This window comes from Cynara cardunculus (genome assembly GCF_001531365.2).
Source record: "Cynara cardunculus var. scolymus isolate 2C chromosome LG 10, CcrdV1, whole genome shotgun sequence".
Classification (NCBI taxonomy): domain Eukaryota; kingdom Viridiplantae; phylum Streptophyta; class Magnoliopsida; order Asterales; family Asteraceae; genus Cynara; species Cynara cardunculus.
The window spans coordinates 1394198-1420315 of record NC_037537.1 but is presented as its reverse complement, the minus strand read 5'-3'; the positions used below and the strand labels follow the sequence as shown (position 1 = coordinate 1420315).

Below are 26118 nucleotides of genomic sequence, written 5' to 3'. Positions count from 1 at the left end.
GGTGTGAAATGGATTTGAGAGAGAAGAAAGTGACATTTCAATGATGTCTTCTTCCTCAAACTTGTCCTATCTTCTTTGTCTCTTTTCCCTCTCCATCCATGAAAATCTCAGAGTTGACCTTGGTCCAATTATGCTCCCTATTCCACCGAATTGATAGTAAAAATCTACAGAAATATCTTTTGATGCAGTTGTTCGCCACAGATGTGACATTGTGACCACAATGGTGTACCTGATATAATGTCATTTTTACTATCAATTCGGTGGAATAGAGAGGCTCAAAATGGGTGAAAACGGGTTTAAAAAGAGTGAAGAATAACTTCAAAAAATGAAGCTTATCGGTCGCTGCCACAAATTCCATTCCCAAAAACCATAATTTGACTACGTTGCAACTATATCAACTATACTTATACCATTAGATAATCATAGTCAATGATAAAATCAATATTCCCATCTCTATTACAAAACCGTACATGAGATTTTCTTCTCATATGGCTCCTCAAAGGTGTCAAATAAATCAAAGGACCCATCTGTTATTATTTTTGTTGATATGTTTGTAGGATAGATAGAGACAAAATGAAATTCATTTTAAGGTCCTCATTAGACAATGAAATTTTGTCTGATATATGTATAAACATAGTGGTTATGAATTTACCTTATCTTTTAATAATTGAAATTATTTTTTGTTGTGTAATAACCTAATCCTTATATAAAATATTTATTTTAGCAATATCAATATATATTTCAACCTAACATTTCCGGTACAAAATCCAATCAGACGCTGGATTGAATCATGGCAAGGATTCTCTTTCTATATAGAGAATGAAAGAAAAAAATATCTTTTTTCTAGTCCAATTCCATTCAGTCTTTTGATTTTTTTTCGTTCCTATTCTCCTTTCTCAAAAAAATAGGGATGTTAAGCAAACTTAAAGAATTAGTTCATTCTTAATCGGTGAATAGAAGTATACTCCGGCTCGGAATCATGGGAAATACTAGTTGATCATTTCTACCAATTTAAAACCCCAATTAGAATTCTTTTCATACGCAGAAAAATGGACTTACATGATCTTGAAAGTGCTTGTGGATATACATGATTACATATGTTTAATGGGCCAAAGATAGAGCCTTATGGGTGTTGGTTTATAGATCTCATATTAACTCCATAGGTGTATTCTAGTGTGGGATCCAGAAAATTAATGGGATGGCGACATGTTGGATGGGACTTGGGGGAAGGAAGCATATGACCATATGGGACTAGGGGAAACCATGTAATACGGAGTGAAATTAGAAAATTTAATCTAATCAACAAAGTTTTTTGGTTTTTGACTAGGAGTCTTACCCCCGATGCTTAAAAGTTGGATCTGCCCCGGTGTATCCTCCAGGCAACATTTGGAACTACAACACAATGGGGGTAAATATTTTCTTAAGACCCTGTATGCACAGTCCTCTATCCATATATATAGAAAATGTAAGATTGGGATAATTCATCACTCCGGTGATTTCTTTACTGATTGGTCAATTTTTTACTGTTGTAGGAAATTTTAAAAGTATGTGTTGTTTTTACTTGTCATGATTTGTATAGGTGGATTTTAATTTGAGATAATTAGGTTATTAAAATGTAAAGGGACATGTATCTGTTCTTTTTAGTGTTCTTCCTAAAACAAGTTTAGGGAGACAGTTATGTGGCGTTTGGTTCACATAATATTTTTGGATGGAATGAAATCTGTTAAAGGAATTTGATTTTGAAGGAATTGAAATGGAATGTTGTCTTGTTTGACCATCTATTTGGTAGACAAACATTAGAATGAAATCTGTTAAAAAAATAGAATCTGTCTGTTTGGTTCACAAAATGTAGCTTTGGAATTGAAATAAAACATTGATAAATGACCAAAATGCTCTTTTAAAGTTTTTTAAAACTACAAATACTTTAATAAAATAATTATTTAATGTGTATAACATATAAAATACGCAACCCAAATATAATCATAAAAACCAAACAATGTTAATAAATCGATATTAAAATTGTCTCAAAATAGCTAATTCTTTATCATGTAAATCAACTAATTTGATGGGAGCCTTCGTATCTTAGTACACGTATTTAAAAGTTTACCGTTTAGGCAGAAAAAGAAATTGTTCGGCGGATTGGGCTTTGACGAGAACAATGTTTAGGAACATGAAATTAAGAAGAGAAAATAGAACTGGTTTACCGGTGAGCATTACCATGGTTTTGTGACTCTCTTTTATGTGGGAGAGAAGTGTTTGTGAGGGAGTATAACATAAGAAAGTTGAGGACAGAAATATGGTGGGGGTTGAATTGTATACTAAAATTGGCCGCCGGAATCTTTTCCGATGACGCTTTTTCTTACTTTTTGGTGTTGTTACCCTAAAACCAAATGGAAAGTATCCTACAACCACTTATTATTTTATTAGGGAAGCACGCAATAATTAAAAGCAGATGCTTCTTTTGACGCACCTAATTTTTTTCCGACTAAAATTAAGGTGGCCTGTGCACTAGCACATTCTTTTGAAGAGGAAGAAGAAGAAGAAGAAAGTCATTACTTTTGAAACCTAGTTTCTAGTAAGTAAAGTTTGCAGACATGTTTAGAATGCCACATGAGATTCAACATCTTGATTACATTCAAACAACTTTTGTTGAAAAGCAGAATCCTTCAAGGTAATTTATTCTATGTTCTTGAGGTAGAAAACAGTAACATGCAACAGTTTATTGAAATCACAGGATTGTCAGATTGTTGTTACAGAGGACTGAAAGAAGTATATGTTTACCGAAGATGATTATCAATACTTCAATTAGTTTGATCTGTGGGAGTTAGGGAATTTCTTGGGAACTCTTGATAACAGACATATGAAGTATAGGGAAGTATTGGTCTTTGTGAAGAATTCAATGTCAAGAGTAATCAGATTGGCTAAACTCATGGATTTCATATTGCTTTTGATTCTGATCAAGTTTTATCCAATTACTAAAGAGTTACCTTAAAGACAAAGAGGGACATTATGAAATCAGATCTAGGGTTGCTTCAAAGAAACTATTAGGAAACCACAAGGGTGGTGTCTGATTGGTTTGAGCTTGACTCCAAAGGTCAAAAGTACCAGGAGGTCTAAGATTCAAATCCAAGGAGAAAAATAAATCCCGTTGTGGCCACGGAGGTTCAAATACGGTGACTCCGGACTATCTGCAAAGCAGGTGGTCGCTCTAGGATTAGTCGACTCGTATCGCGGGTTGGATATCCACGTTAATTAAAAAAAAAAAACTATTAGGTGTTGGAAGCTTTAATTCCCTATCTTTGTAATAGTACTTAGAATCCATATTAGAACATGTCTCTTGGTCTTACTTGCTTGTATTTTATAGACATGTAACTCTACTGTTTCTCTACACTACAACAAAATCGGGTTTATAGGATACTCCCAAATTCTAAGCGTCCTAATAAACCTCTTTATAGGACTTAGTTTATAGGACCAAAAAAATAAAGTGTCTTATCTAAATGTGTTGTAATAAGTTTATATGACGTTTTTTGACGGCGTAATAAGTTTTTTAGGACACTTATAATATAAAAAGTCTCATTATCAAATTTATAAGACACTATTTGAAAAAGTGTCCTATAAAAACAAGTGTTCTATAAAAAATTGAGTTTATAGGACAATTTCTTACAATTTCATTTCATAAATCAAACAGTTAAAATATTTACGCACATACTCACCCAGCTTTAAGTTCTGCTTGCATCCTGATCTTGACATTTTGGTCAAACCCTACCGAAGACATGTTTGATGAAAAACCTTGCAGAATAATATGTTAGAAAGAGACTTCTTGAAGGAAATCCTTAGTTGGCCCCATGGTGGGAGCCAAACTAACTTTACCAAAAATCTCACTAGGCAAATTAAGGTTGGATTGTGAGGCAACAACTAAAGAAAAATCCTTTGTGATAAATAAGAAGAAACGACATAAAGAAAGGTTGACGTAGTGGAAAATCACGTAAAGGATTAAAACCGTGGACAACCAAAAATATCGTCAATGCACTATGAACGTCAAAAAGGGACTTCGTTTTTATCCTTTATGTCGTTATTACAGGATGTCACTGGTATGTATGATCATATATAACAATTGAAAATGATTTTCAACTATGCAAATGTCTTTCTAGAGTAATTGAGTAATAAATAATTTGGCGTCTTTTGAGTTGATTTGATTACTATATTTATACCCATGTTTGATGTAACTGATACTTTATATATGTCTATAATGTCTAGAGTGAATATTCTGCTCTGTTGAAGAAATACATAACTCATGATCGATGGTTATGATTTGAATATGAATGGGAGAATCCTTCATCATTAATCTTCGGTTATGGATGCTACTGTAAATATCAAAAAGTGTAGTTAGTTAAATGATCGTATATCATGACTTAGATTGGTCATATGTCAAGGATACGAGTGTCAGATGTTTATATTAGTCGTCTGTTGTTATTATTTTTCATCGAAACAATTACTCGAGCAATTCAAATGTAGATGGATCTTTTCATTCAGTTCCTTTTCAAAGTTTAGTCATCCGTAAGAAAGCAGTGTCATCATCTGGATACTAAACTTACCAACATATGAATGTAGCAAGTGTGATTGTATTATTCAATTTTCTGATGGAAGTAGATTGATATATATACATTGCAATACAAACTCGAACATTTCAGACGGGCAATGGAATAAATAAATGAATAGGTTACATATAAAATTACAATAATTAACGTGATAATGTAAAAGACCACATATAATTACCTAAAATATAAATCGTTTCTTCAAGACTATCTAGGGACTATATTTGTTATTGAAGCATCATTTACTGAAAGCTGTGATCCTTTAATGTTTCCAAAATTATCATATTCTACAAGGTTTGTCATTTGGGCATCACCGCTACTGTGCATGAAAAATGCTGGCTCAAATGGAATTGGGAGAGCAAGAGAGAAGCTTTTGAGCATAAGAACAACCTCAGCCATTGTTGGCCTGTCAACAACATTATTTTGAACACACAATAAGCCAATGTGGATAGTTCTGACTATTTGTTGCAATGATCCCATTGTTGCCTTCAATGCAGGATCTATCATACTGGAAGTTGTTTCATCTTGCAAGCTTTTCCATGCCTGAAAGAGGTTAACATATATATATATATATATATATATATATATATACATTTGTGAGAATATAAATTTTCTTTGAAATTTGACTTGAATGTACTCTTACTTGAAACTTACATAGGTAAGAAGGCCTTCATCACACTGCCCATTTCGAAAACGTTGATTCCTTTGACCAGAGACCATTTCCAACACTAATACTCCAAAGCTAAAGACATCTGACTTTGTCGAGAATTGACCATGCAAGGCATACTCTGGTGACATGTATCCACTACACATTGGTGTACAACATATAAAATTTAGTATTTGTTATTTATTAGCACATTTATAAGATTAATCCTAGCTACAGTAATAACTCAATTGATTTTCCTTTGTCCAAAAGTTGGTGATATATACAATTTGGTAGGTTGTTTTATCCATATTGTTAACATATGGAATCAAAAACTACAAATCCCTAATTTTTATTGGATGGTGGCATATATACTTACAAGGTTCCAACAATTCGATTTGTGTTGCCTTCAATTTCCTCATGGTTAAACAACCTTGCCATGCCAAAATCTGCAATTTTGGGATTCATGTTTGAATCTAACAAGACATTAGCGGCTTTGAGATCACGATGGATTATCCTTAGACGTGAGTCCTCATGTAGGTAAAGAAGTCCTCGAGCAACACCTCCTAAGATTTTGTAGCGTGTATCCCAATCAAGAAGTAAACGCTTAGTTGGATCTACAAGTTGTAGCAAGAATTTGTTATGATCAACATTTTCTTTAAAAAGAAATAATATAGAAAAACATAACACATAAATATGTAATTATTAGAATACCAAATATAAATTGGTCAAGGCTTGCATTTGGCACAAACTCATATATAAGAAGTCGTTCAGCTGCTTCTAATGTGAAACCAATGAGCCTAACCAAATTTCGATGTTGAAGCTTTGCGACTAGTAAGACCTCATTCTTGAATTCTTGTTCACCTTGTCCAGAATCCCTCAATAGTCTTTTTACAGCTATTGCTTGTCCATTTGGAAGCTCACCCTGCATATGACAACATTTTTAATTTTAGAACTCGTGTAATGTCAAGATTGTAGTTTGACAGTATATGACCATGTATTCCATATACCTTGTAAACGGGTCCAAATCCACCTTGTCCGAGCTTATTTTTTTCAGAGAAGTCATTTGTTGCTGCTTTAATAGCATAGAAATCATAGTGCAATGATTCCACAATGCTAATGTCCATAATTTCACCTGCCATATGTGAAATTTTTTAAGAAGCAGCATGAAATGTAGTTGCAAGATTATATGTAAATTTTCTTTATTATGCCTAAAGCAACATGAACATGATTATACTCCAATACTACTGAGTATGTACAAACGTTAAATATTCATAGGCTAATGGGCCCATTGTAAAATACTTCTTCTTCAGTGGTCAATTAAAAGCTATTAGTAATAATCATAAATTACTACATGAGTTGTTTTTATTTATTTATCCTCACCTGCTTAAGAATAACACGTATATATATGATGGTATTTCATATGTTTTAAAATAAGAATGATAAAAATATTAAAGTCGAGAATGAGAATGCTTGTATTCAGTTCTTTTATTTTACAAATTAAGGGCCATGAGCCTTAATTATTCTTCTAGAAAAAGGTACATGGTGCAATGTTATTGGCTAGCAGATTATTAAACTATTAAACCATGTTTAGAAACACCTCATAATTAAGGGTTTAGTTATAATTATTACTCCTATTTATGCTTTGTATTAGCTTCCATTTTCTCTATTGGAAATTATCTCAAGTTAATTAAGGTTTCATATGGTATTAGAGCCATTAAGAAGTCGGCCCTAATCACAAACCTTGTCGTCGGCCCTAGTTCTGGCAGCCAAACTCTGTCCAGCAGTCATAACCACCTCAACTTCGTTCTTCTTTGATCAAATACCATGGCACCATCAATCACAACATTCACCACGGCAGCAAATCTGCTCAATCTGCCCACCGGTGGGCCTTTATTCTCAATCGAGACAACTACCAATTCTGGAAAACCATGGTGGAACCTTCTTCTCAGCAAACAAGTTTGTCAGATACCTTGATGGATCGATTCATATCCCCCCACATACAACAACAAATAACAAGACCTAGGCAAACCCCAGATATGCGACATGGAAAGAAAACGATGCCCTCGTAAAGATGGTGTTACTCCCCTCAAGCTTTGAACAAGCATATGTTCTCTTCTATGGCCAACAAACGTCCCACGAGATTTGGGGAGCCTAGCAACGTGCTTTGATCCAACGGCCCTTTCCCGAGAACTTACACTAATAACAAAGGGTGAGCCCGAGAACTTACCCTAAAAACAAGCATATGTTGTCTTCTATGGCAAACAAAACTCCAGAGAAATTACACTAAAAACAAGCATATGTTGTCTTCTATAATGAATCTGTCACTGCATGCAAAAGGATATGTTGATTCTCTTAGCCTCAAATTGGTGAGCCCATCCGTTCACCACCACAAGCCTTCTATGGAAACTGACAGTCGTCAAACAATGGGTATCGTGGAGGACACCGTGGTGGTCGTGGCAGGAACAACAATCGCACCAACACCCATGGAGGCCGGCCACGTGGACCTAATTTCTGTTGGGCATCAAACCAAAATATCGTGTATAGACATTGTCAACAATGTGGAATTCAACATATTCCAACATAGTGTCCAACCTACAAAGAAAATCTTAATGCTCAGCCTAATACTCACTTTAGCACTAATCAGTCCCAAGCATCTTCATTTGTGCCACATAATTGGTATCCAAGGGCAAACAGTCACATACCAATCTCTCTAGTCTAGACTTAGAAAGATATGAAGAAGATTGCTTCTAAATTTGTTAAGAATAAAAGTCTGTAGAAAAGACTTGAGAAATCTGAATCGCAGATTTCCAGAGATCTGAACTAAAGATTGATCACACGACTAAGTCTATGTTTGAAAGACTTATCTTCAGATCTCTGAACTAGAAGACTTGAGAGTTTGGGTAAAAGCTTCTCAAGAAGTACAAGTACAAAGTCTGAAGAGACATTCTTCAAAGTTATTTCAAGAGAAGACACGTAGAGTGCCTAAGCATCAAATTTGAAGACAAAATCCGAAGACCTTGAGTTCAGAGTTATTCTAACTCTGAACGAGAGGATAATGTTGATCCTGTAACAACTTATTAGATATAGGATTGTCTTTCCTTGTTTACAAGATTCAGTTTCATTGTTTATTTAATTCTTTATATAGATAGGTTTATTATTCTTTTCAATAATGATTCATTCAAGCATTGTAAAAAATTGCTCTGCATCTTTCATCTTCAATAACAGAGCAAAACCTTTGACTGCTCTTACTCTGTTGTTCTTATTTATGTTCTTAATATTCTTGATAAACGGGCATTTTCAGACTTCTCATAAACGTAACATGGTTCTAACACTCTGCATGTTGGTAATAGTGAAAGACTCCCCATCTTACATGTCGGCTCGTCTGATATTCACACACCATACAAAAAATATCGTATTTCCAATATTTTGCATGTTCCCTCTATCTCAAAAAATCTTCTCTATACAAAACTTTTGCACCGACAATGATGTCCTCTTTGAATTTCACTCGCTTTTTATTTGTTGTGAAGGATCAAAATACTCGCACTGCTCTTACTATCCCACAACTCCAGTCCATTAAGCGTGGTTCCTTCTCTTTCGAACATGCTTGGTCTAACATTTGGCATCAACCTTTAGGTCATCCTCATCTGTGCTTGCTTAAGTCTATGTGGAGTCTTTTTTTCCCTTCTCGTGTCTAATAAAACTTTACATACTTTGTTTCGCTTGTCAATTTGGCAAGTCTTCTAAGTTTTCTTTACCGTTTTCCTCCTTTAAAAGTACATAGGTTTTGGATTTGATTTATAGTAACGTTTGGGGGCTTGTTCCATGTTTATCGTCAAGTGGCCATCGTTACTTTTTTTTTATTTGTGGATGATTATTCTTGTTATATGTGGCTCTATATATCCCATGGCTCGCTCTTTGAATTGCTTATAAAATTTGTTACAATGGTTGAACGTCAATTCAATTCCAAACTCAAAACTGATGGGGGTGAATATCCAAATCTCAACACCTTTTTTCTACTATGGGTATTGTCCATCGTGTGACAAGCCCAAATACTCATTAAACAAACGGATTTGTTAAGCATCGAAATCAACACATTGTTGAAATCGGACTCACCCTCTTAGCACAAGGAAATGCTCCCCATCAATTTTGACATTATGCATTCGACACTGCCACTTTCCTGTAAATCGTATGTTATCATGTGTCTCTCAGTCTGTCTCCCCATATGAGCATCTTGTTAACAAACAACCAGACTACCTCTTTCTCAAGGATGTCAATGCTTTCCTTACCTTCGTTCATACAACGCTCATAATCTAGACTTCTGATCCATTCCGTGTGTGACCCTTGTTTATCGGTGTCTTGACCTTCAAACCAATCGTTCCTATGTTGCCCGTAATGTCCGGTTTGATGAAACTTTATTCCTATTTCTACCTGATTACACATTGTTTCCCTCTAAGCATGATCATTCCCCATCCATAACCCCACTGATTGCTTCCCCCATCCCCTCCCAATTTTCACACTGATTTTGCCATCGATGTACTTTATCCCTCTCCCACCTCTCATGATGAGTCGAACAATCATCAGTCAACAACCCATATTTCGTCTCCTGAAACTTTTCCTCCATCCACATCCCCAACCATGTTGCATCCTATCGACATATTCGCCCCTACCCCATCCTCTACTCCATCTCCCCCTCCCACTACCTGCACCTATCCTATGTCTCTACAGCCACATCCCAAACCCTATGTCCCCTTTCACCCATCTACATCTATTGTTACCCAGTTGATCCCATCATACACTGAGCTTACGTCCTTTATTGTTGCTAATAAATCTGTTGAGTGGTGCAGGGCTATGACTGAGGCGTACTCGGCATTGGTTCGAAATGACACGTAGAGTCTTGTCCCTTCTTTTAGTTAATTAAGGTTTCATACCGGTCAATGACATTATTCTATGAGTATCACACATGGTACTGTGATAGGCAATCTGTATTTCATCGGAGGTTCTTTTCTCAGCAAAAGGAGTCTTCTTGTCAACATGACATCTAAGCAGATAACAGAGTTGGTATTATGTCTGCTTAGTTAGTTTAGGTTAGTTGCATCTGATGGTGTTTTTTGTAGAGGGTATAAATATGTGTCCATGTCTTTTAATTTCAATATAAGAAAATGATAAATCCATTGTCTCTCTCAATCTAGTTCTACAATATGGTATTAGAGCTAAAACTTCGCAAGCGTTATCTTCCAAGTAACACTTGATCCTTGTTTGATCAAGTTAAACTACTAACTTGATTTGATATACTGACTTGATTTTTTAGATCAGTCTGACTAATTTGTTGTTTCAATCTAATCATTGTTCGATCAAATCTCATTCATTTCATTTGCCAATTTGATTTGTTCTTGTTCGATTAGATCTTGATTTTTTTTTTCCTATTTTGATTAGATTTCAATTGGTCAGATCTAATCCTTTTTCTTTCATGACTTGATTAGGTCAAATCTCTTCATGCTTTGAAAATTTATTTGGAATGTCTAAGAAACCAGTTGATCATGTTACTATGGATGTTGATAGTCCATATGTCTTGCACCATTAGGATAGTTCCGACCTCATATCAATTTCACAGATTCAAAGAGGTGAGAATAATGCTTCTTGGAGCGAGGCCATGGAAATTGTCTTAACTGTGAAAAAAAAGTATTTTTCATAGATTGTTGACTACTAAAACCAAGTAAGTTTGAAATCATGAAAAATGCCTTTCTTTATGACAACTTACAGAAACCATCTTTATGTACTAACCATCGATTTTTGTTGATGCCACTAATCCCGAATGTGTGCCACCTTCAAAAATCCCAGAAAAAGTAGGTTACTGAAATTCTTGAGTAACCAAATATGTTAAATCAAAACCCCTGCTGAACCCCGTGGACAAGCAATCTTAGCTAGTCCTCTCTTGTCGGTCTTCGATTCCCCCTTCCACCATGGTCTCACCAGAGTATACTTCAGTATATATCATATGTCGTTAAGAAAATTTCCCTATTTAAACATGATTTATGGGAGCCTCACTTACGGGCTTTGAAGTGGATTCTCTGCTATATTCGTGGGACTAYCAATCATGGTCTCCACCTTTATGCCTCCTCCACCTACGGGCTTGGGGCATACTCAGACGTTGAATGGGTGTTTGTCCCACCTTTCACCAGTCCACCTCCTGATGTTGCATCTTCCTTGGCTCATACCTCATATCTTAGTCATCCAAGCAGAAAGCAACGATCTCACAATCCAGTGCCGAAGCTGAATACAAGAGTGTTGCCAACGTTGTCGCATAAACTTAATAGATTCGCAACCTTCTTCACGAACTCTTCTCTCCACATGCCAAGGCCACCATTGTTTATTGTGACAACATGACTGTTGTCTACTTTTCAACTAATCTGGTTCAACATCAACAAACATTGTAAATCGAGATTGACATTCACTTTGTTCGTGATCAAGTGGGGGACGTTGTGCACGAGTCCTCCATATATCTTCCATTTCACAGTATGTCAAAATCTTCACCAAAGGACTTCCATCACCTCTCTTCACTGAATTCCGTTTTAGTTTGAGCGTTTGGCCTCATCCTCACATTCAAATAGTGGGGTTTCTTAATATGTATAGCCCAATTTTATTTGTACAAGGAGTTAGGCACTTTTGTAGGTTTTTACTTCAAACTCATTTCATGTATAATTATATTTTCTAATATCTCCTTGCTAATGAGAAAGGACATCTGGATGTGAAAATCAACCAATTTCAGAAGCAACTTCAAAAAATTATGGTGCCACCCGATGAAACAAGTCGCCAGAGGTGGATTAAGGAAATTTTCAAAGTGATTGAACCAAATCTTTGGTTGTGCTTGATACCATATTGCATACAGATCCTCCCCTGCATATGGTTGCACCATAAAACGGCTGCAGAAAATTCACGTTACATGGTACCAAGTGAGGGGTTTCACAGAACCCAGTCACTTATGATTATAAATGGATTTTATATCATGATGGGACCTCATGCAATTAATAGGAAATATTAAGGTAATATTGTGTTAGAACTTTTATTGACATGGTCTATTTGTTAATGTATAAGACCCATAAACTTTTATAGACAAGGCTCTATTTTTTATGATGGTGGATTGATTATTCTAGATGTGCTTTTGATGGAGGTGATTTCATCGAATATGTGTAAACAACTTCATCCCTCTAGTATGGTCACTTGTTATTATGTGTTAGTTGTAGGTTTCATCGCAACGAAGTTACAACATTATTGCAAGTTGAGTGTGACATCTTTTACGAGAACTATTTCAATTATTTTGAATATGAAAGGCCTTTAGGCAACATTATCATTTATTCCTTTGTTCCTTATGATCATGAAGATACTCTTACTAGAATGCAACATAAGGTTGTGGAACTTAATAGAATAAAGAGTATAACTACCTATGGCTTACAATGGTCTAATCCCTTTAGGCACGAAGTAAAAATTCATAAGTATTAAGGAAATGTTGTAAGGAAACAATTAAATTAAAGTTTAAGTGGTTTCACCAAGCAGATATGAATATAAGCAGTAGTTTCGGTACTTACTCTTAAGTTTTCCTGCAAGTGATTTCTTCCTCCTCCATATTATAAACATGACAATGGAAATGACTAATATCACCAAAATGATGGAAATAATGATAGCCATCCTTTGAGCTTTACTAGCATCTTTACCTGCAAAATACGACCATCCTCGTATGAAACGGTTCAAGATTCGTGATTAAAAGATTATTTTAATCATATATTTCCTTATTAATCTCCATTCAGTGATGTCCTTCATGCTTTATTAATTTTAATCGATATTGGTTTCTAACACACTAACATTTTTGGGTGATGCACCTCTGCAATTTTATCTTGGCTTCTGGCACCCTCAGTATTTGGCTAAGTTTAACTAAGGGACTGGTTACTTGCGTGTTTAATTAGTTGCAACTTAACAACTCTCAACCTATAAGAGGTTCTTACCACGATAAGAGATGCGTCCGAACAAGACTCAATGTTGACGGTTCATCTGAACGGAGAAAGAGGTTAGAACCATGCTTACTTACTACAACCAGCAACGTTTTGTTCCTGTATTTATCCCTCCCTTTGCGGTCTCGAAAACCACCCCTTGCCCCGTTCATTCCATAATCTTATGTTGATGTTATTTGACAACCCTACTGTAATAGTCTTTCTTTGACTTTAGTTGACAACTACTACATCCAAAGTAAATAAAGAAAATGCCATCCCCATATAACATTTTTCATTGGGACCTGATTCTTAATTGGCTTGAGTTCGACGACGGACCCACATATAACATTCTAGTGGATAATTTGCCGGTAATTTATTTATAGACGTCTATTTGTGAAAAAAAAAGGTGATATGTAAAAAAGTTTCATATTATTAATCACATACATATGAAGCAAATACATTGTGAAACAAATATGTTCATCAATACATTTAATGTTAGTATTAGATGAGAAAATATCATGTGAGTCGATACTTTTAGATCAAAGTTTTCACGGTTATCACAGATATGGAGTTCTCAAATGATTAATCCCTATAAATACGACTATGTGATATTTATGTTTTTTTATTTTTGATATTGATGTCATTTAAATCGCATCGGAGAAAGCTTTATAATATTACTATAAAAATGTTTATTTTTATTTTGAATATTTAATAAAAATTAGATTAATTAGAAAATGGTAAAAGCTTAAAATGAATATATGATCACATGAGGAGGATAAAATAAAAATTAAAAGGCTTTGGGCATGTTTCTTTTTCAAAACTACCTCTTAATATCTCTTGTTTTATTTTTAAAACAAGAGCTTAAAAGGCTCTAAATGCACTTTGAAATTTTAAGTGGTAAATGTATCCTTTAATACATCTTAATCATAATCTGTCCTCTATCACATGGTTCATATTTTGGGTATCGGAAAGATTTGTTAGCAAAAACTATTCATCTTTTATACTTTTATAAAAAAAACTATTTATCTTTTATATTTTTGTACAAATTTGACCGATTCAGATTTCAGACTTCAAACGTAAAAACAAATAATTTTATTGATCCAGATTTTAGACTTCAAGATCACCTCTTATAAATCAGAAGTAAAATCAGACTTCAACACATCTTAAAAACAAACGCCACCTTTATAAATAGTATGGTGGATAAGAAGTTTTGATTAATGAGCATCTAGAACGGGGTTTTCCTCCATGTCTATGGACCGCTTTTTCTTTTCACACTCCATTGAGAGGAAGAGATCCATGCCTATAGTTCTTATTTATGAACTGCTTCATTTGATAAAAGTCTTCGATTAAAATGCTGTCCGTTTATCCGATGCAAAAATGAGTAGGGTAAATAGTAAAAACTTGAAGATGCATTTACGTTTGGATCCATCTATAGTCGCCCATGTTAGGAAGTTGATAAAAATAGTCGATTCATCAAACTCAATTCATTTTCTAGCCATGTTAGAAACCCATTTTGCGAAACAATCATAGTTTACACATAATCCTTATGCATTATCGTAAGGAATGATTTCGGTAAAAAAAATTAAAAACAAACCTTATGTAGAAACCTCTTTCAAACTTTTGTGTTTTTTTCTATTGTTTTTTTTTTTTCCATAAGTCAAATTTTTATGTGAAGATTTAAATTTCTATGCAAACTTTGACTATTTCAAAAACGAGACATTAAAAATTGGATAAAAAATGAATTTGGATAACAAGGATTAGCTATTTTGTTGAATTTTCCACCATGTATGTTTTTCTCAACGGATGTGATTGATCTATCCCTTTCTTTTCTGTTTGTTTTCCTTTTATCTTTTCAAATATCTATTTATTATGATAGTTGACTTATTTTTCTCCAAGTCTTGGTTTTGCAGGCTCGAGAGCCAATCGTTATAGATGAAAGATCATGTGAGAAAAAGAGTTGATGCGAGAAACGTAAGAAGAGATCTGAACTCTCGATCACTTTTAATCTCATGTCGACTCATGAATTGCGCTTTAAAAGAAAATTGATTCGGTGCACGTTATTAGTGTTGACATTCAATGAGAATTGATCCAAAGGAGGAGATCTATTCTTACGTTTCTCGTTCTCACCGGAACCCACGCACGAATTATATATTTTAGTACATATTTAAATTAAACAATGACATTTAGGGCATACATCATGCATACCTGGCGTTGGTGGAACCTGCGGAGACGGCTGTAAAACTTGTGGTGGTGGTGGTGGTGGTGGTGGTGATGATGATAATGGCGGAGATGGTGGGGAGGGGATAAGTGAGGTGTTGATGCCAAATTCATATGTCTCAAACCTGAAGTTACAATTTGCCGTAAGAACTCTTCCTCCAATTGTCCTATCACAACAGGATTGAATTTGATAAATTGCAGAATCCAAACAGTCCAAGCACTGGTACCGCGATAGATTTGGAATACACTGTACAAGGCCGTATATTGTTGCAAAATCTGGTCCTGTTGTGTTACCAATAGCAAACTTCAGCAATGAATCACCAGCAGCTGCTTCGCCACTCAATTTTCTCATCAACGGTAGCAGAGCCCAAGTAAAAACCTCCTTATCAGATGCGTTGTTAACGTTCCACATGTAGACAACATCTTTGTTCGTATCATAATTTCCCAATATAGTGGCATTAGAGTACTTCAAGAGACAAATATCATAATATGTTATTGCTTCTCTTTGATTAGGACAAGATTGTCTTAACTGAACAATAGATTCATTCAAACATCTTCGGCACAAGACTTGATCCACGTCTGCTCGACAAAGTGAGATTGCGTTGGCTGTATCAGGCCGTTGACCTTCAGAGGAGTTAAAAAACCCGTAGCCAGAGTTTGTGTTGGAGAGGGAAGAGATGGTGGCATCAAGATTTCTAGCGTAACTACTGTTGGGGGTATAAGTAGTAGCGTTGCGGCAGATATGGTAAAGGTATTCGGGTTGTGCTTTGACATGAACATTGATTAGGTACATGAATTTAAGATAGAAAAATAGAAGTTGTTTTCCGGTGAGAATCACCATACTTTTGTAACTTCTTTAGTTATGTTATATGTGGGAGAGAGAGATGCGAGAAAGAGGATAATATAATTAGAGGCTAGAATTTGACCACTAGGTGCTTTCCATGATGCTTCCTACGCATGGAATTAATGGGGTGAGGACCCCGATCACCATTCCCATCCTCGAACCTGTTGTCGATCTCAATCTCCATCCGGCCCGTCTCAGTTGAGGAATATGAACACATTCCTTAGGGAACGGGGATTCCTAATGGAGGATCAAAGGATTTTTTCTTATTTATGTGAGACATTTTAAATCAGATTTGTTAAACACTATGCTCGATTAATAATGCTCCATGTTTACATCTCATATATTTTTAAAATTTGCTTTTAACAGAGTATCAAATATTTATAAGTGAATAAAATGACAGCATTATACATGACTGTTTCATCAAATACTTTCGACTTTCCATTTCTTTTATCTAAAACAATAAGATAAGTCAGAAATGCATCCAAGAAAAAAGAAGAAAATATCATTTCTTTAGGAATATTATATTTAATAACAATTTATATAATATATTTAATATACAGAGACGTGGTGGAAATTACGTTACTTGACTCTGTCCACATCCCCAATCCTTGGTTTTACAGGGAATCCCCGATCCTATCGGAACGAGTATATCGGATTCCCCAATAGGATGGATCTTATTTCCATGCCTAATCCTTTTTTTCTAAAGTTACAACTTCTCGTTTTCAAAACTTGACAAATTATTTACCAATTTTAATAAGATAAAAGTTTTCAATAAACTTTTTTATTTTTAATAATGAAGTCTAAAACATTTTTTTAGTAAATAACCGTTAAACTTTTTTATTTTGAATGATTAAGTTTCTAATTTTTTTAATAAATAAACCATCGAATTTTTAGAAATTAATACCTACATTTTAATCCAAAAACTACATATAACATGTCAAGACGATTTTAAAATACAAAAAAAAAACCTAAATCAGTTTCACCGGTTCTAAAAACGTAAGCCATTTAAACACCTCGTAACCAATGACATTGCTCCCCTCATCGCTCCATCGGCACTTGCTTCCCATCACCGCCCATCGCTATAATTGGCCCCTGCCATCTACCTCCCTCTATCTTTTTTTGGTTTTAATTCTCCGTCGCCACCAATCAAAGTACTTTATATTAGTGGTGGGGGGCAACGATGGTGATTCAGAGCAGATGATTATGGGTTGAGGAGGAGTGGCCAGGGAGCGATGTCATTGAGGTGCAAGAGGTTTGAATGACGTATGATTTAGAAACAGTAAAACATATTTAACGTTGTTTTTAACTTTAAAATATTAGTAGTTTATTATTGCAGTTTTTGAACTTTTTCTATTTTAATAAAAGATAATGCCTATGGGAACCAATAATATTTAACATCCTAACGTGTACAAACATGTTTAACGCGTACAAGCATGGGATGCAATGCACCTGGCAAAATTAACAATCTTGGAGAAGCGATGAAAGAAATGCTAAGATTATCAAATTATTTTCTCTCCATATTAAATGTTGTGCTGTGTTAATAATCTTATCTTCAAAAGGAATGTTATAAACCAAAATTTGAAGTTATTTTCTAAGCAAATTTTAGGTATATGTGTGCGACCACTACTCATTAATTTTAAAACTTCTTAAGAAAAGTTGACAACAATCTTACGACCATATGTTAATTTAGGTTCTTTAACTATGTTCGAGAACAATCATGCAAATTACTCTACAAATGTTAACTAATATTTGTAGTTTGTTTAATTAGAAGTCAAAGTTTTAATAGAAATCTCATCTGAGGTGATATAAAGTCACCGTTTTAATTTTTGTAACAAATTTAATAGAAATCTAATTTGAAGTTATGACAAATAAAAACATCCCATAATGTTCAAGTGAAAATTAAAGGGGTGCGTGTTAACTTAATCCCAAATATATGCATAAGAATCCCTAATCGAACATATGAATTCATAAATACAACAAATTAAGTAAAACTTACTTGGTGGAGTGTTTGTCTTTATTCCACTTGAAGAAGCCATGAAGAACTAATTTTGGTTTCCTTTTGATTGTTGCTCTTCGTTGCTTAATCGATGGATTGATTATTCATATATTTTGTTTCGTCTAATGATTAGAGAATTCCATTGAGAGTCTTGAGGGAAAAAAGCAACATGAGAAAACAAAAAGGGATAACCACCACTATATATATATATATATATATATGTAATCCAAGGGGTGCAACTCTCCATCAAACTAACTCCCCTATATTTGCATTCAAGTCCCTCCAGAAATTATAGGGACCAATATGCAATAATGGAATAATATTAATAAAAATTATATATGTGTAAATAAACATACAGATGATCAAGGACATAATTTATAGGATTCCAACATTCTCCCACTTGGCCGAAAGATCMTTTGCATATTTAACATAGAGACATATAGCCTGATGGTATCTACAAGTTTGTCTGAAACAAAAGTTATTGTGCACACTAAACAAACAAATAAATAAGGACAAACTTTGTTTGAGGATAAGCAAATCACTGCGCTTTAAAATAATACATAAGTTACGTAAATTAATTATGTATTGAGTAGAATACTACATCATACAAGATCTTGTTGTAAACCCATTTTGACGACATGTTCAGTGAACACCTTAGGGGGTAGACCTTTCGTGAGTGAATCTGCTAGCATATCATGTGTACTCACATACTCAATACTAATGGTTCCTTCCTCAACTCATTCTCGCACAAATAAGTATTTTGTGTCAAGATACAATCCTGCACCACTCGAACTGTTACTGTTCGAGAAACTAACAGCTGCATTGTTATCTTAATAAAGCTTCAATGGCCTTGATATAGAATGTACAACTTTAACTCCACCTATCAAATTCCTGAATAGCATTGCATGACAACTTGCATGATAACAAGCCACATATTCCGCCATCATAGTCGAGGTAGTCGTCAACTGTTGCTTACAACTCCTCCATGAAATCGGCCCTTCTGATAGCATGAAAATGTATCCTGATGTGGATTTCTTATCATCTTTGCATTTAGCGAAAACGGAGTCTGAATATCCTATTACCTTAAGATTATCCGATCTCCGATACGTTAGTTTGTATCCTTTTGTCCCTTGTAAATATCGTAGGACTTTCTTAGCAGCTTTCCAATGGTCCAAGCTAGGATTTGCTTGATATCTCCCCAGCATACCGGCCACATTTATAAGATGATACTATAATTTATAATTCAGAATACAAGGTATTAAGCGTATCAGTAAAATAAAATTAAGCCTATTTAAAACACACAAAGCATAGGCGATAGAAACATTATACTAGATTACTGATCTCTCGTTGGATCAATCAATAATTTAGTGTAATATCTCATAAAAAAACTACGCATACATATCTTTCATATAGTACCGTTGGGTAAACAATGTAATAGATAGGCAAATCATGCTAAAATTCCATCATTTAAATCATCAAATAGGTTTCCGTTGGGTCTCCTAAATTTCAATCTAAACAATGTATTATATATTTATTTCACTTATTCCGGATAGGTTCTCGTTGGTTTCACTATCTAAAATAAATTTAATCTTGATTAGCATAACATTTTAAGTATAAATTATAATACATATATCACCAATGCATTGTCATGATTGTTGGAGAAACAATCAAAATACATATATAAATATATAAGAAGGCATATCAGTCATGTTGCTAGGATGTAAAGTGTCCAAAGCAATGTCAAAAGGATTTGCAGAGATCATAATACAAATATTCATATCTCATAAGGGCACATAATTCAAATTCAGAATGAGGCATATAATTCAAATTTGGAAATCACAGATATATGCATAAGAATCCCTAATCAAACATATAAATTCATAAATACAACAAATTAAGTAAAACTTACTTGGTGGAGTGTTTGTCTTTATTCCACTTGAAGAAGCCATGAAGAACTAATTTTGGTTTCCTTCTGATTGTTTCTCTTTGTTGCTTAATTGATGGATTGATTGTTCATGTATTTTGTTCCCTCTAATGATGAGAGAATTCCATTGAGAGTCTTGAGGGAAAAAAGCAACGTGAGAAAACAAAAAGGGATAACCACCACTATATATATGTAATCCAAGGGGTGCAACTCTCCATCATATTAACTCCCCTATATTTGCACTCAAGTCCCTCCAGAAATTATAGGGACCAATATGCAATAATGGAATAATATTAATAAAAATTATATATGTGTAAATAAACATACAAATGATCAAGGACATAATTTATAGGATTCCAACAGTGCGTAAGCTATAGTAACAACAATAATAGGCAATGCATGAAGAACGAAGAGGACGGATAAGTAGCTACTCACCATAATGAGCATTCTCGTATAAAAAATAAAATACCAAGCAAGTTGAAAACCCAAATATTAGATATGAAACTAAGATGAACATATAACATATTTGATCTAAACAAAAAGCCTAAGATTCAAGAAAGATGTGTTAAACTAAGAAAAACATTTACTATATTTGATCTTAAGCAAAAGGTCGAGATCCGATAAAGATATGTTTGTTCCATTTTAAGTCATTTCTTTTTGTATTAATCTTTCTCTTGTCACTTTCATTGGAATCTTGGCTAAATTAACTCTCCAAAAAGTTTTAGTTATAAAATAACCTACAAAAAATCATATTCCAAAAATGGCTCCCCATTTAGCACTACACACTRCTTGGTGCGTAGGGGGCTTTTTTGCCAAAAAAAAAATATTTTTTCAAATCTGATGACATGACCCCTTTGATGTGACACTGATTGATGGTTTAGCATCGGTCGGTGCTTAGTGCGTAAAGGGTCCACCCTTAACATATTTTAATATAAATAAACATATATATTTATTATTACTAGTTGTGTACCCGTGCAATGCGGCGCGATGCAAAATTTTTTAATAAAAACCAAGAATATAAAATTAATGCAATTGTTATTTACATTCATTTAAATAATTTTGATAATTACAAAGAATACAAGACAATATTTATAGCTTACAACTTTTCAAAAATTACATTCTTTATGACCACTTGCCAATGAGCACATGGTTACTTCTCAAAGAGAGGATTTTGAAAAATGTTTATATTTCAGGATCTCTTCCTATGACATGTCAAACTTATCCTCCTTCCGTTGCAGTCAAATCTTCACAATACTCCTCTAATTCTTCATACTTCCCATCAAGATATGAAGTTCAAAATATGAGAAGAAAAATATTATGATCACTTTGGTTGTATTGCTATTTGCTAGTAGACTACAAAAAGGCATCAAAATGTTATATTTCTAAGGTTTTTAGGAGACCAAACACGTAAACATTGTAAACTTTGAATACAAAATTTTAACACATGAAAGTAGCCCATTTCATACAAAAAGTCGAGATACATCTTTCTTTTCCATTTGATTGTAAGGAGGAAAATGAAAAAACAGCTAAATATGTTCTTAATTGGTAGTGACAGGTTTGGAAAAAATTGGTTTTATATAATTTTTCATACCAAACATGCATGTTTTACCGACCAAAGTTAATTTCTATATAATTAAACCACTAATAAACATGCATATATTACTGACCAAATAAGATGTGAGTTCCATTAAACTTATTAAAGTGCCAATAAACCCTACTAAAAAAGCCCTTACTAATGTTAACCCAATACAAATTGAAATTATCAAAATATCTTGATACTCTAAAATAGTTTGCAGTATTTTGACATGAATATTGAGGTTTGGAGCATTAAATATTCTTTGAAGATAAGATTGAAATACCTTAAATTTTGTTAAACCCTTGTAAAGATTTCAAGTAACTTTGAATTGTTACAAATAAGTAAAAGCAAAAGGGTAGTAATCTAACTTGATAAGGTAATTTTACTACAAAATCAAGTAATTTTACAACTTAACAAAGGAAAAGAGGGGGAATTACTTCTTAGCATAGGTGATGAACAAAGGGATATCAGGATTGATCTTAAATCCTTGGAGGCTATGCATTTGCAACTCGCCTGCATCTCGTCTCCGTACTCTGCAATCCCCGGTTTCGCTTCCACCATTCTTACTTCCTTGAATCCTTGGTGTTGCCTGAACAACATTTGCAGCATCATCGATGATGTTTGAAGAGGAAGATTTTGGATGAACAATATGTTGTTTGGTGGGGCTGCTGCTTCTGCTATCCCACTGGTGGAGCTGGTGCTTATGCTATCCCAAAATTACCACCTCCTCCCATGTACGATGACGATATTTGTGATAATTGCATCAAAAACAAGCTTTTAACGCTCGTAACTCAATCAAATGCCACCAATGCATAACTCAATCAACCAAAAGCTATATTAACCTAACAAAAATAACTAATACCTAAATATATATAAAGAAAAAAAAACCAAAATTCATTCAACAAGGTTATGTACCCACTACTAGAAAACTGGGCATTCCTGGTGGAACTTTTCCACCGGTAAATTTCCGGCGAATTTCCGACGGATTTTCGGTGGCCTTCAAAAAAATCAACTTTTATTGACTTCCGCCGGAATTCCGCCGAAAATACACCGGAAATATTAAGCTGACGGTATTTCCGGCGGATTTCCGGCGAAATTCTTAATTAACCTTTTAAAATTAATTGATCTTTGAAAAAAAAAAAAATTCTAAAAACATTTCCGACGGAAATATTTATTTTTTATTTTTTTTAATATTCCGCCGAAAATGTTTTTAGAAAATTCTTTTTATTTTTTTAAATTAAAAACTTTACCAGCGGATTTCCGGCGGCAATATAAAAAAAATCAAAAAAATAATTCCGCCGGAAATGTTTTTAGGAATTTCATTTTTACTTTTTTTAAAGATTAATCTTTTAAGTTTTTCCGGCGGATTTCCGGCGGAAAAATAATAATTTTTTTAAATAATAAATCCGCCGGAAATATGTTTAGAAAATTCCTTTTTAAAAATTAAAAAAAATCTTGTAACGATTTCCGGCGGAAAAATAATAAAAAAAATTTAAAAGTAAAAAAAATATCATTTTTAAAAATTTAAAATTTAAAATTAAATCTTTTAACCGTATTAGGCTTTAACGTATTGGATCGTTTTTAAAAATTAAAAATGGATCATATTAGGTCTTAATGGATCGTATTGAGCCTTAATGGATCGTATTGGGCCTTAATGGATCATATTGTTCATTAATGAATTGTATTGGGCTTTAAATGACCGTATTGGGCTTTAAGGGATCGTATTGGGCTTTAACGTACCGTATTGGGCTTTAACGAACCGTATTGGACATCAACGGATCGTATTAGGCCTTAATGGATGGGTTTGTTCATTAATGAATCGTATTGGGCTTTAACGGACCGTATTGGGCCTTAATGAATCGTATTGGACATTAATGAATCGTATTGGACATTAATGGATCGTATTTGCCTTTAATGGATCGTATTGGGCTTTAACGGACCATATTGGGCTTTAATGAATCGTATTGGGCTTTAACGGATCGTATTTGCTTTAATGGATCGTATTGGGCTTTAACGGACAGTATTTGCTTTAACAGACCGTATTGGACATTAATGGATCATATTTGCTTTAATGGACCGTATTGGGTCTTAATGGATCGTATTGGGCTTTAACTGACCGTATTGGGTCTTAATGGATCGTATTGGGCTTTAACAGACCGTATTGGGTCTTAATGGATCGTATTGGGCTTTAACGGACCGTATTGGGTCTTAATGGATCGTATTTACTTTAATGGATCGTATTGGGTCTTAATGGATCGTATTGGGTCTTAATGGATCGTATTTGCTTTAATGGACCGTATTGGGCCTTAATGGATCGTATTAGACATTAATGAATCATATTGGCCTTTAACGGACCGTATTTGCTTTAATGGACCGTATTGGACATTAATGGATCGTATTTGCTTTAATGGACCGTATTAGGCCTTAATGGACCGTATTGGCCTTTAACGTACCGTATTTGCTTTAATGGACCGTATTGGACTTTAACGGACTGTATTGGACATTAATGGATCATATTTGCTTAAATGGACCGTATTGGGCCTTAATCAATCGTATTGGACATTAATGAATCGTATTGGGTTTTAATGGACCGTATTGGGCTTTAAGGGATTGTATTGGGATTTAATGGACAATATTGGGCTTTAACGGACCGTATTGGACATTAATGGATCGTATTGGGCCTTAATGGATCATATTGTTCATTAATGAATCGTATTGGGCTTTAAAGGACCGTATTGGGCTTTAAAGGACCGTATTGGGCTTTAAGGGATCGTATTGGCCTTTAACGGACCATATTGAGCTTTAATGGATCGTATTGGGCTTTAACGGACCGTATTGGACATTAATGGATCGTATTGGGCTTTAATAGATCGTATTGGGCTTTAACAGACCGTATTGGGCCTTAATGGATCGTCTTGGACATTAATGAATTGTATTGGCCTTTAACGGACCGTATTTGCTTTAATGGACCGTATTGGGCTTTAACGGACCGTATTGGACATTAATGGATCGTATTTGTTTTAACAGACCGTATTGGGCTTTAATGGACCGTATGGGCCTTAATGGATCGTAATTGCTTTAACGTTCCGTATTGGGCCTTAATGGATCGTATTGGACATTAATGAATCGTATTGGGGTTTAATGGACCGTATTGGGCTTTAATGGATCGTATTGGGCTTTAACGGACCGTATTTGCTTTAATGGATCGTATTGGGCTTTAATGGATCGTATTGGGCTTTAACGGACCGTATTAGACATTGGCGGATCGTATTGGGCTTTAATGGATGGATCGTATATATAATAATAATAATAATAATAATAATAATAATAATATTAATTTTAATGGTAATAACAATCAGATTTTAAATTTCTTAATAATAATAATAATAAATTAAAAATTAAATAATGTATTCAAAATTCCGGCGGAATTTCCGCCGGAAAACGAAAATTTCAAAACAAATGGCGCAACCTATTGATTTTTAAAAATTTTATAATCTTTTGAAAATTTTCCGGCGGAAAATCTGCCGGTAATCCGCCGGTATTTTGAATTATTTTTTTTAAGTTTTTCTAGAAAATAGGATAATTTTAAAAATCTGAAAATATTATTTCCGGCGGAAATATCCGCCGATAATCCGCCGGAAACGACACTATATAAAAACTCATCTTCCTCTTTTCACAGCCTCCACGATGCTAAGAAAACCCTAAACTCCCCCTCCCCCGATTTTCCCTCACCGTCCGCCGTCCGACTGCTGCCCTACCGCTGCTGTCCGACTGCTGCCCTACCGCCGCTGTCCGACTGCTGCCATACCGTGGCTTCCGACTGCTGCCCTACCCCCGCCGCCGACTGCTGCCCTCCGTCCGCCGTCGACTGCTGCCCTACCGCCGCCGTTGACTGCTGCCCTCCGTGCGCCGCCAACTGTTGCCCTACCGCCGCCGTCCGACTGCTGCCCTCCCGCCGGTAAGTCTCTCTCTCTCTCTATATGTATATACGGACCGTATGATGTTGAATGTGTATATGTATGATGTATGTATATATATATATATATATATATATATATATTTCTGTATGCATAGATATATTAAGGCCCATGTGCATCTAACAAACTATGTATTTATATATATATATATATATATATTTCTATATACAAAGATATATATAATTGTAATAAAAGTTGAAACGTTAACTTCTTAATTTGTCAAATTCTAATTTGCTTGCCTTATTCCAAATTTATCTTTTATTTATGTAATTTGATCGATATTCATTTAATTCTTACTATTATATAATATTATCTTACGTTGATTTTTTTTTTCTATAGTATATATTTGTTTTACAATGTA

General features: G+C 34.4%; 1 protein-coding gene across 1 annotated transcript; it reads right to left on the bottom strand.

Moving 5' to 3' along the window:
* Positions 1-4802: 4802 nt before the first annotated feature.
* On the bottom strand, positions 4803-16281 carry LOC112518884 (putative receptor-like protein kinase At4g00960). The gene is made up of 7 exons (XM_025126670.1): positions 15429-16281; positions 12825-12950; positions 6249-6373; positions 5953-6163; positions 5618-5855; positions 5250-5400; positions 4803-5138 (listed from the first exon to the last, which is right to left on the bottom strand). The coding sequence occupies exons 1-7, from the start codon at positions 16279-16281 to the stop codon at positions 4803-4805; spliced, it is 2040 nt and encodes a 679-aa protein (XP_024982438.1).
* Between the last annotated feature and the right edge of the window lie 9837 nt (positions 16282-26118).

What these genes read in the sequence shown, in the direction of transcription:
- LOC112518884 (XM_025126670.1), bottom strand. Translation starts at nt 16,281, where the DNA reads ATGGTGATTCTCACCGGAAAACAACTTCTATTTTTCTATCTTAAATTC. An exon ending in GCAGGTTCCACCAACGCCAG is followed by an intron (nt 12,951 to 15,428) that starts GTATGCATGATG and finishes CGTATTTTGCAG; the next exon opens with GTAAAGATGCTAGTAAAGCT. An exon ending in CCTTGACCAATTTATATTTG is followed by an intron (nt 5,856 to 5,952) that starts GTATTCTAATAA and finishes TACAACTTGTAG; the next exon opens with ATCCAACTAAGCGTTTACTT.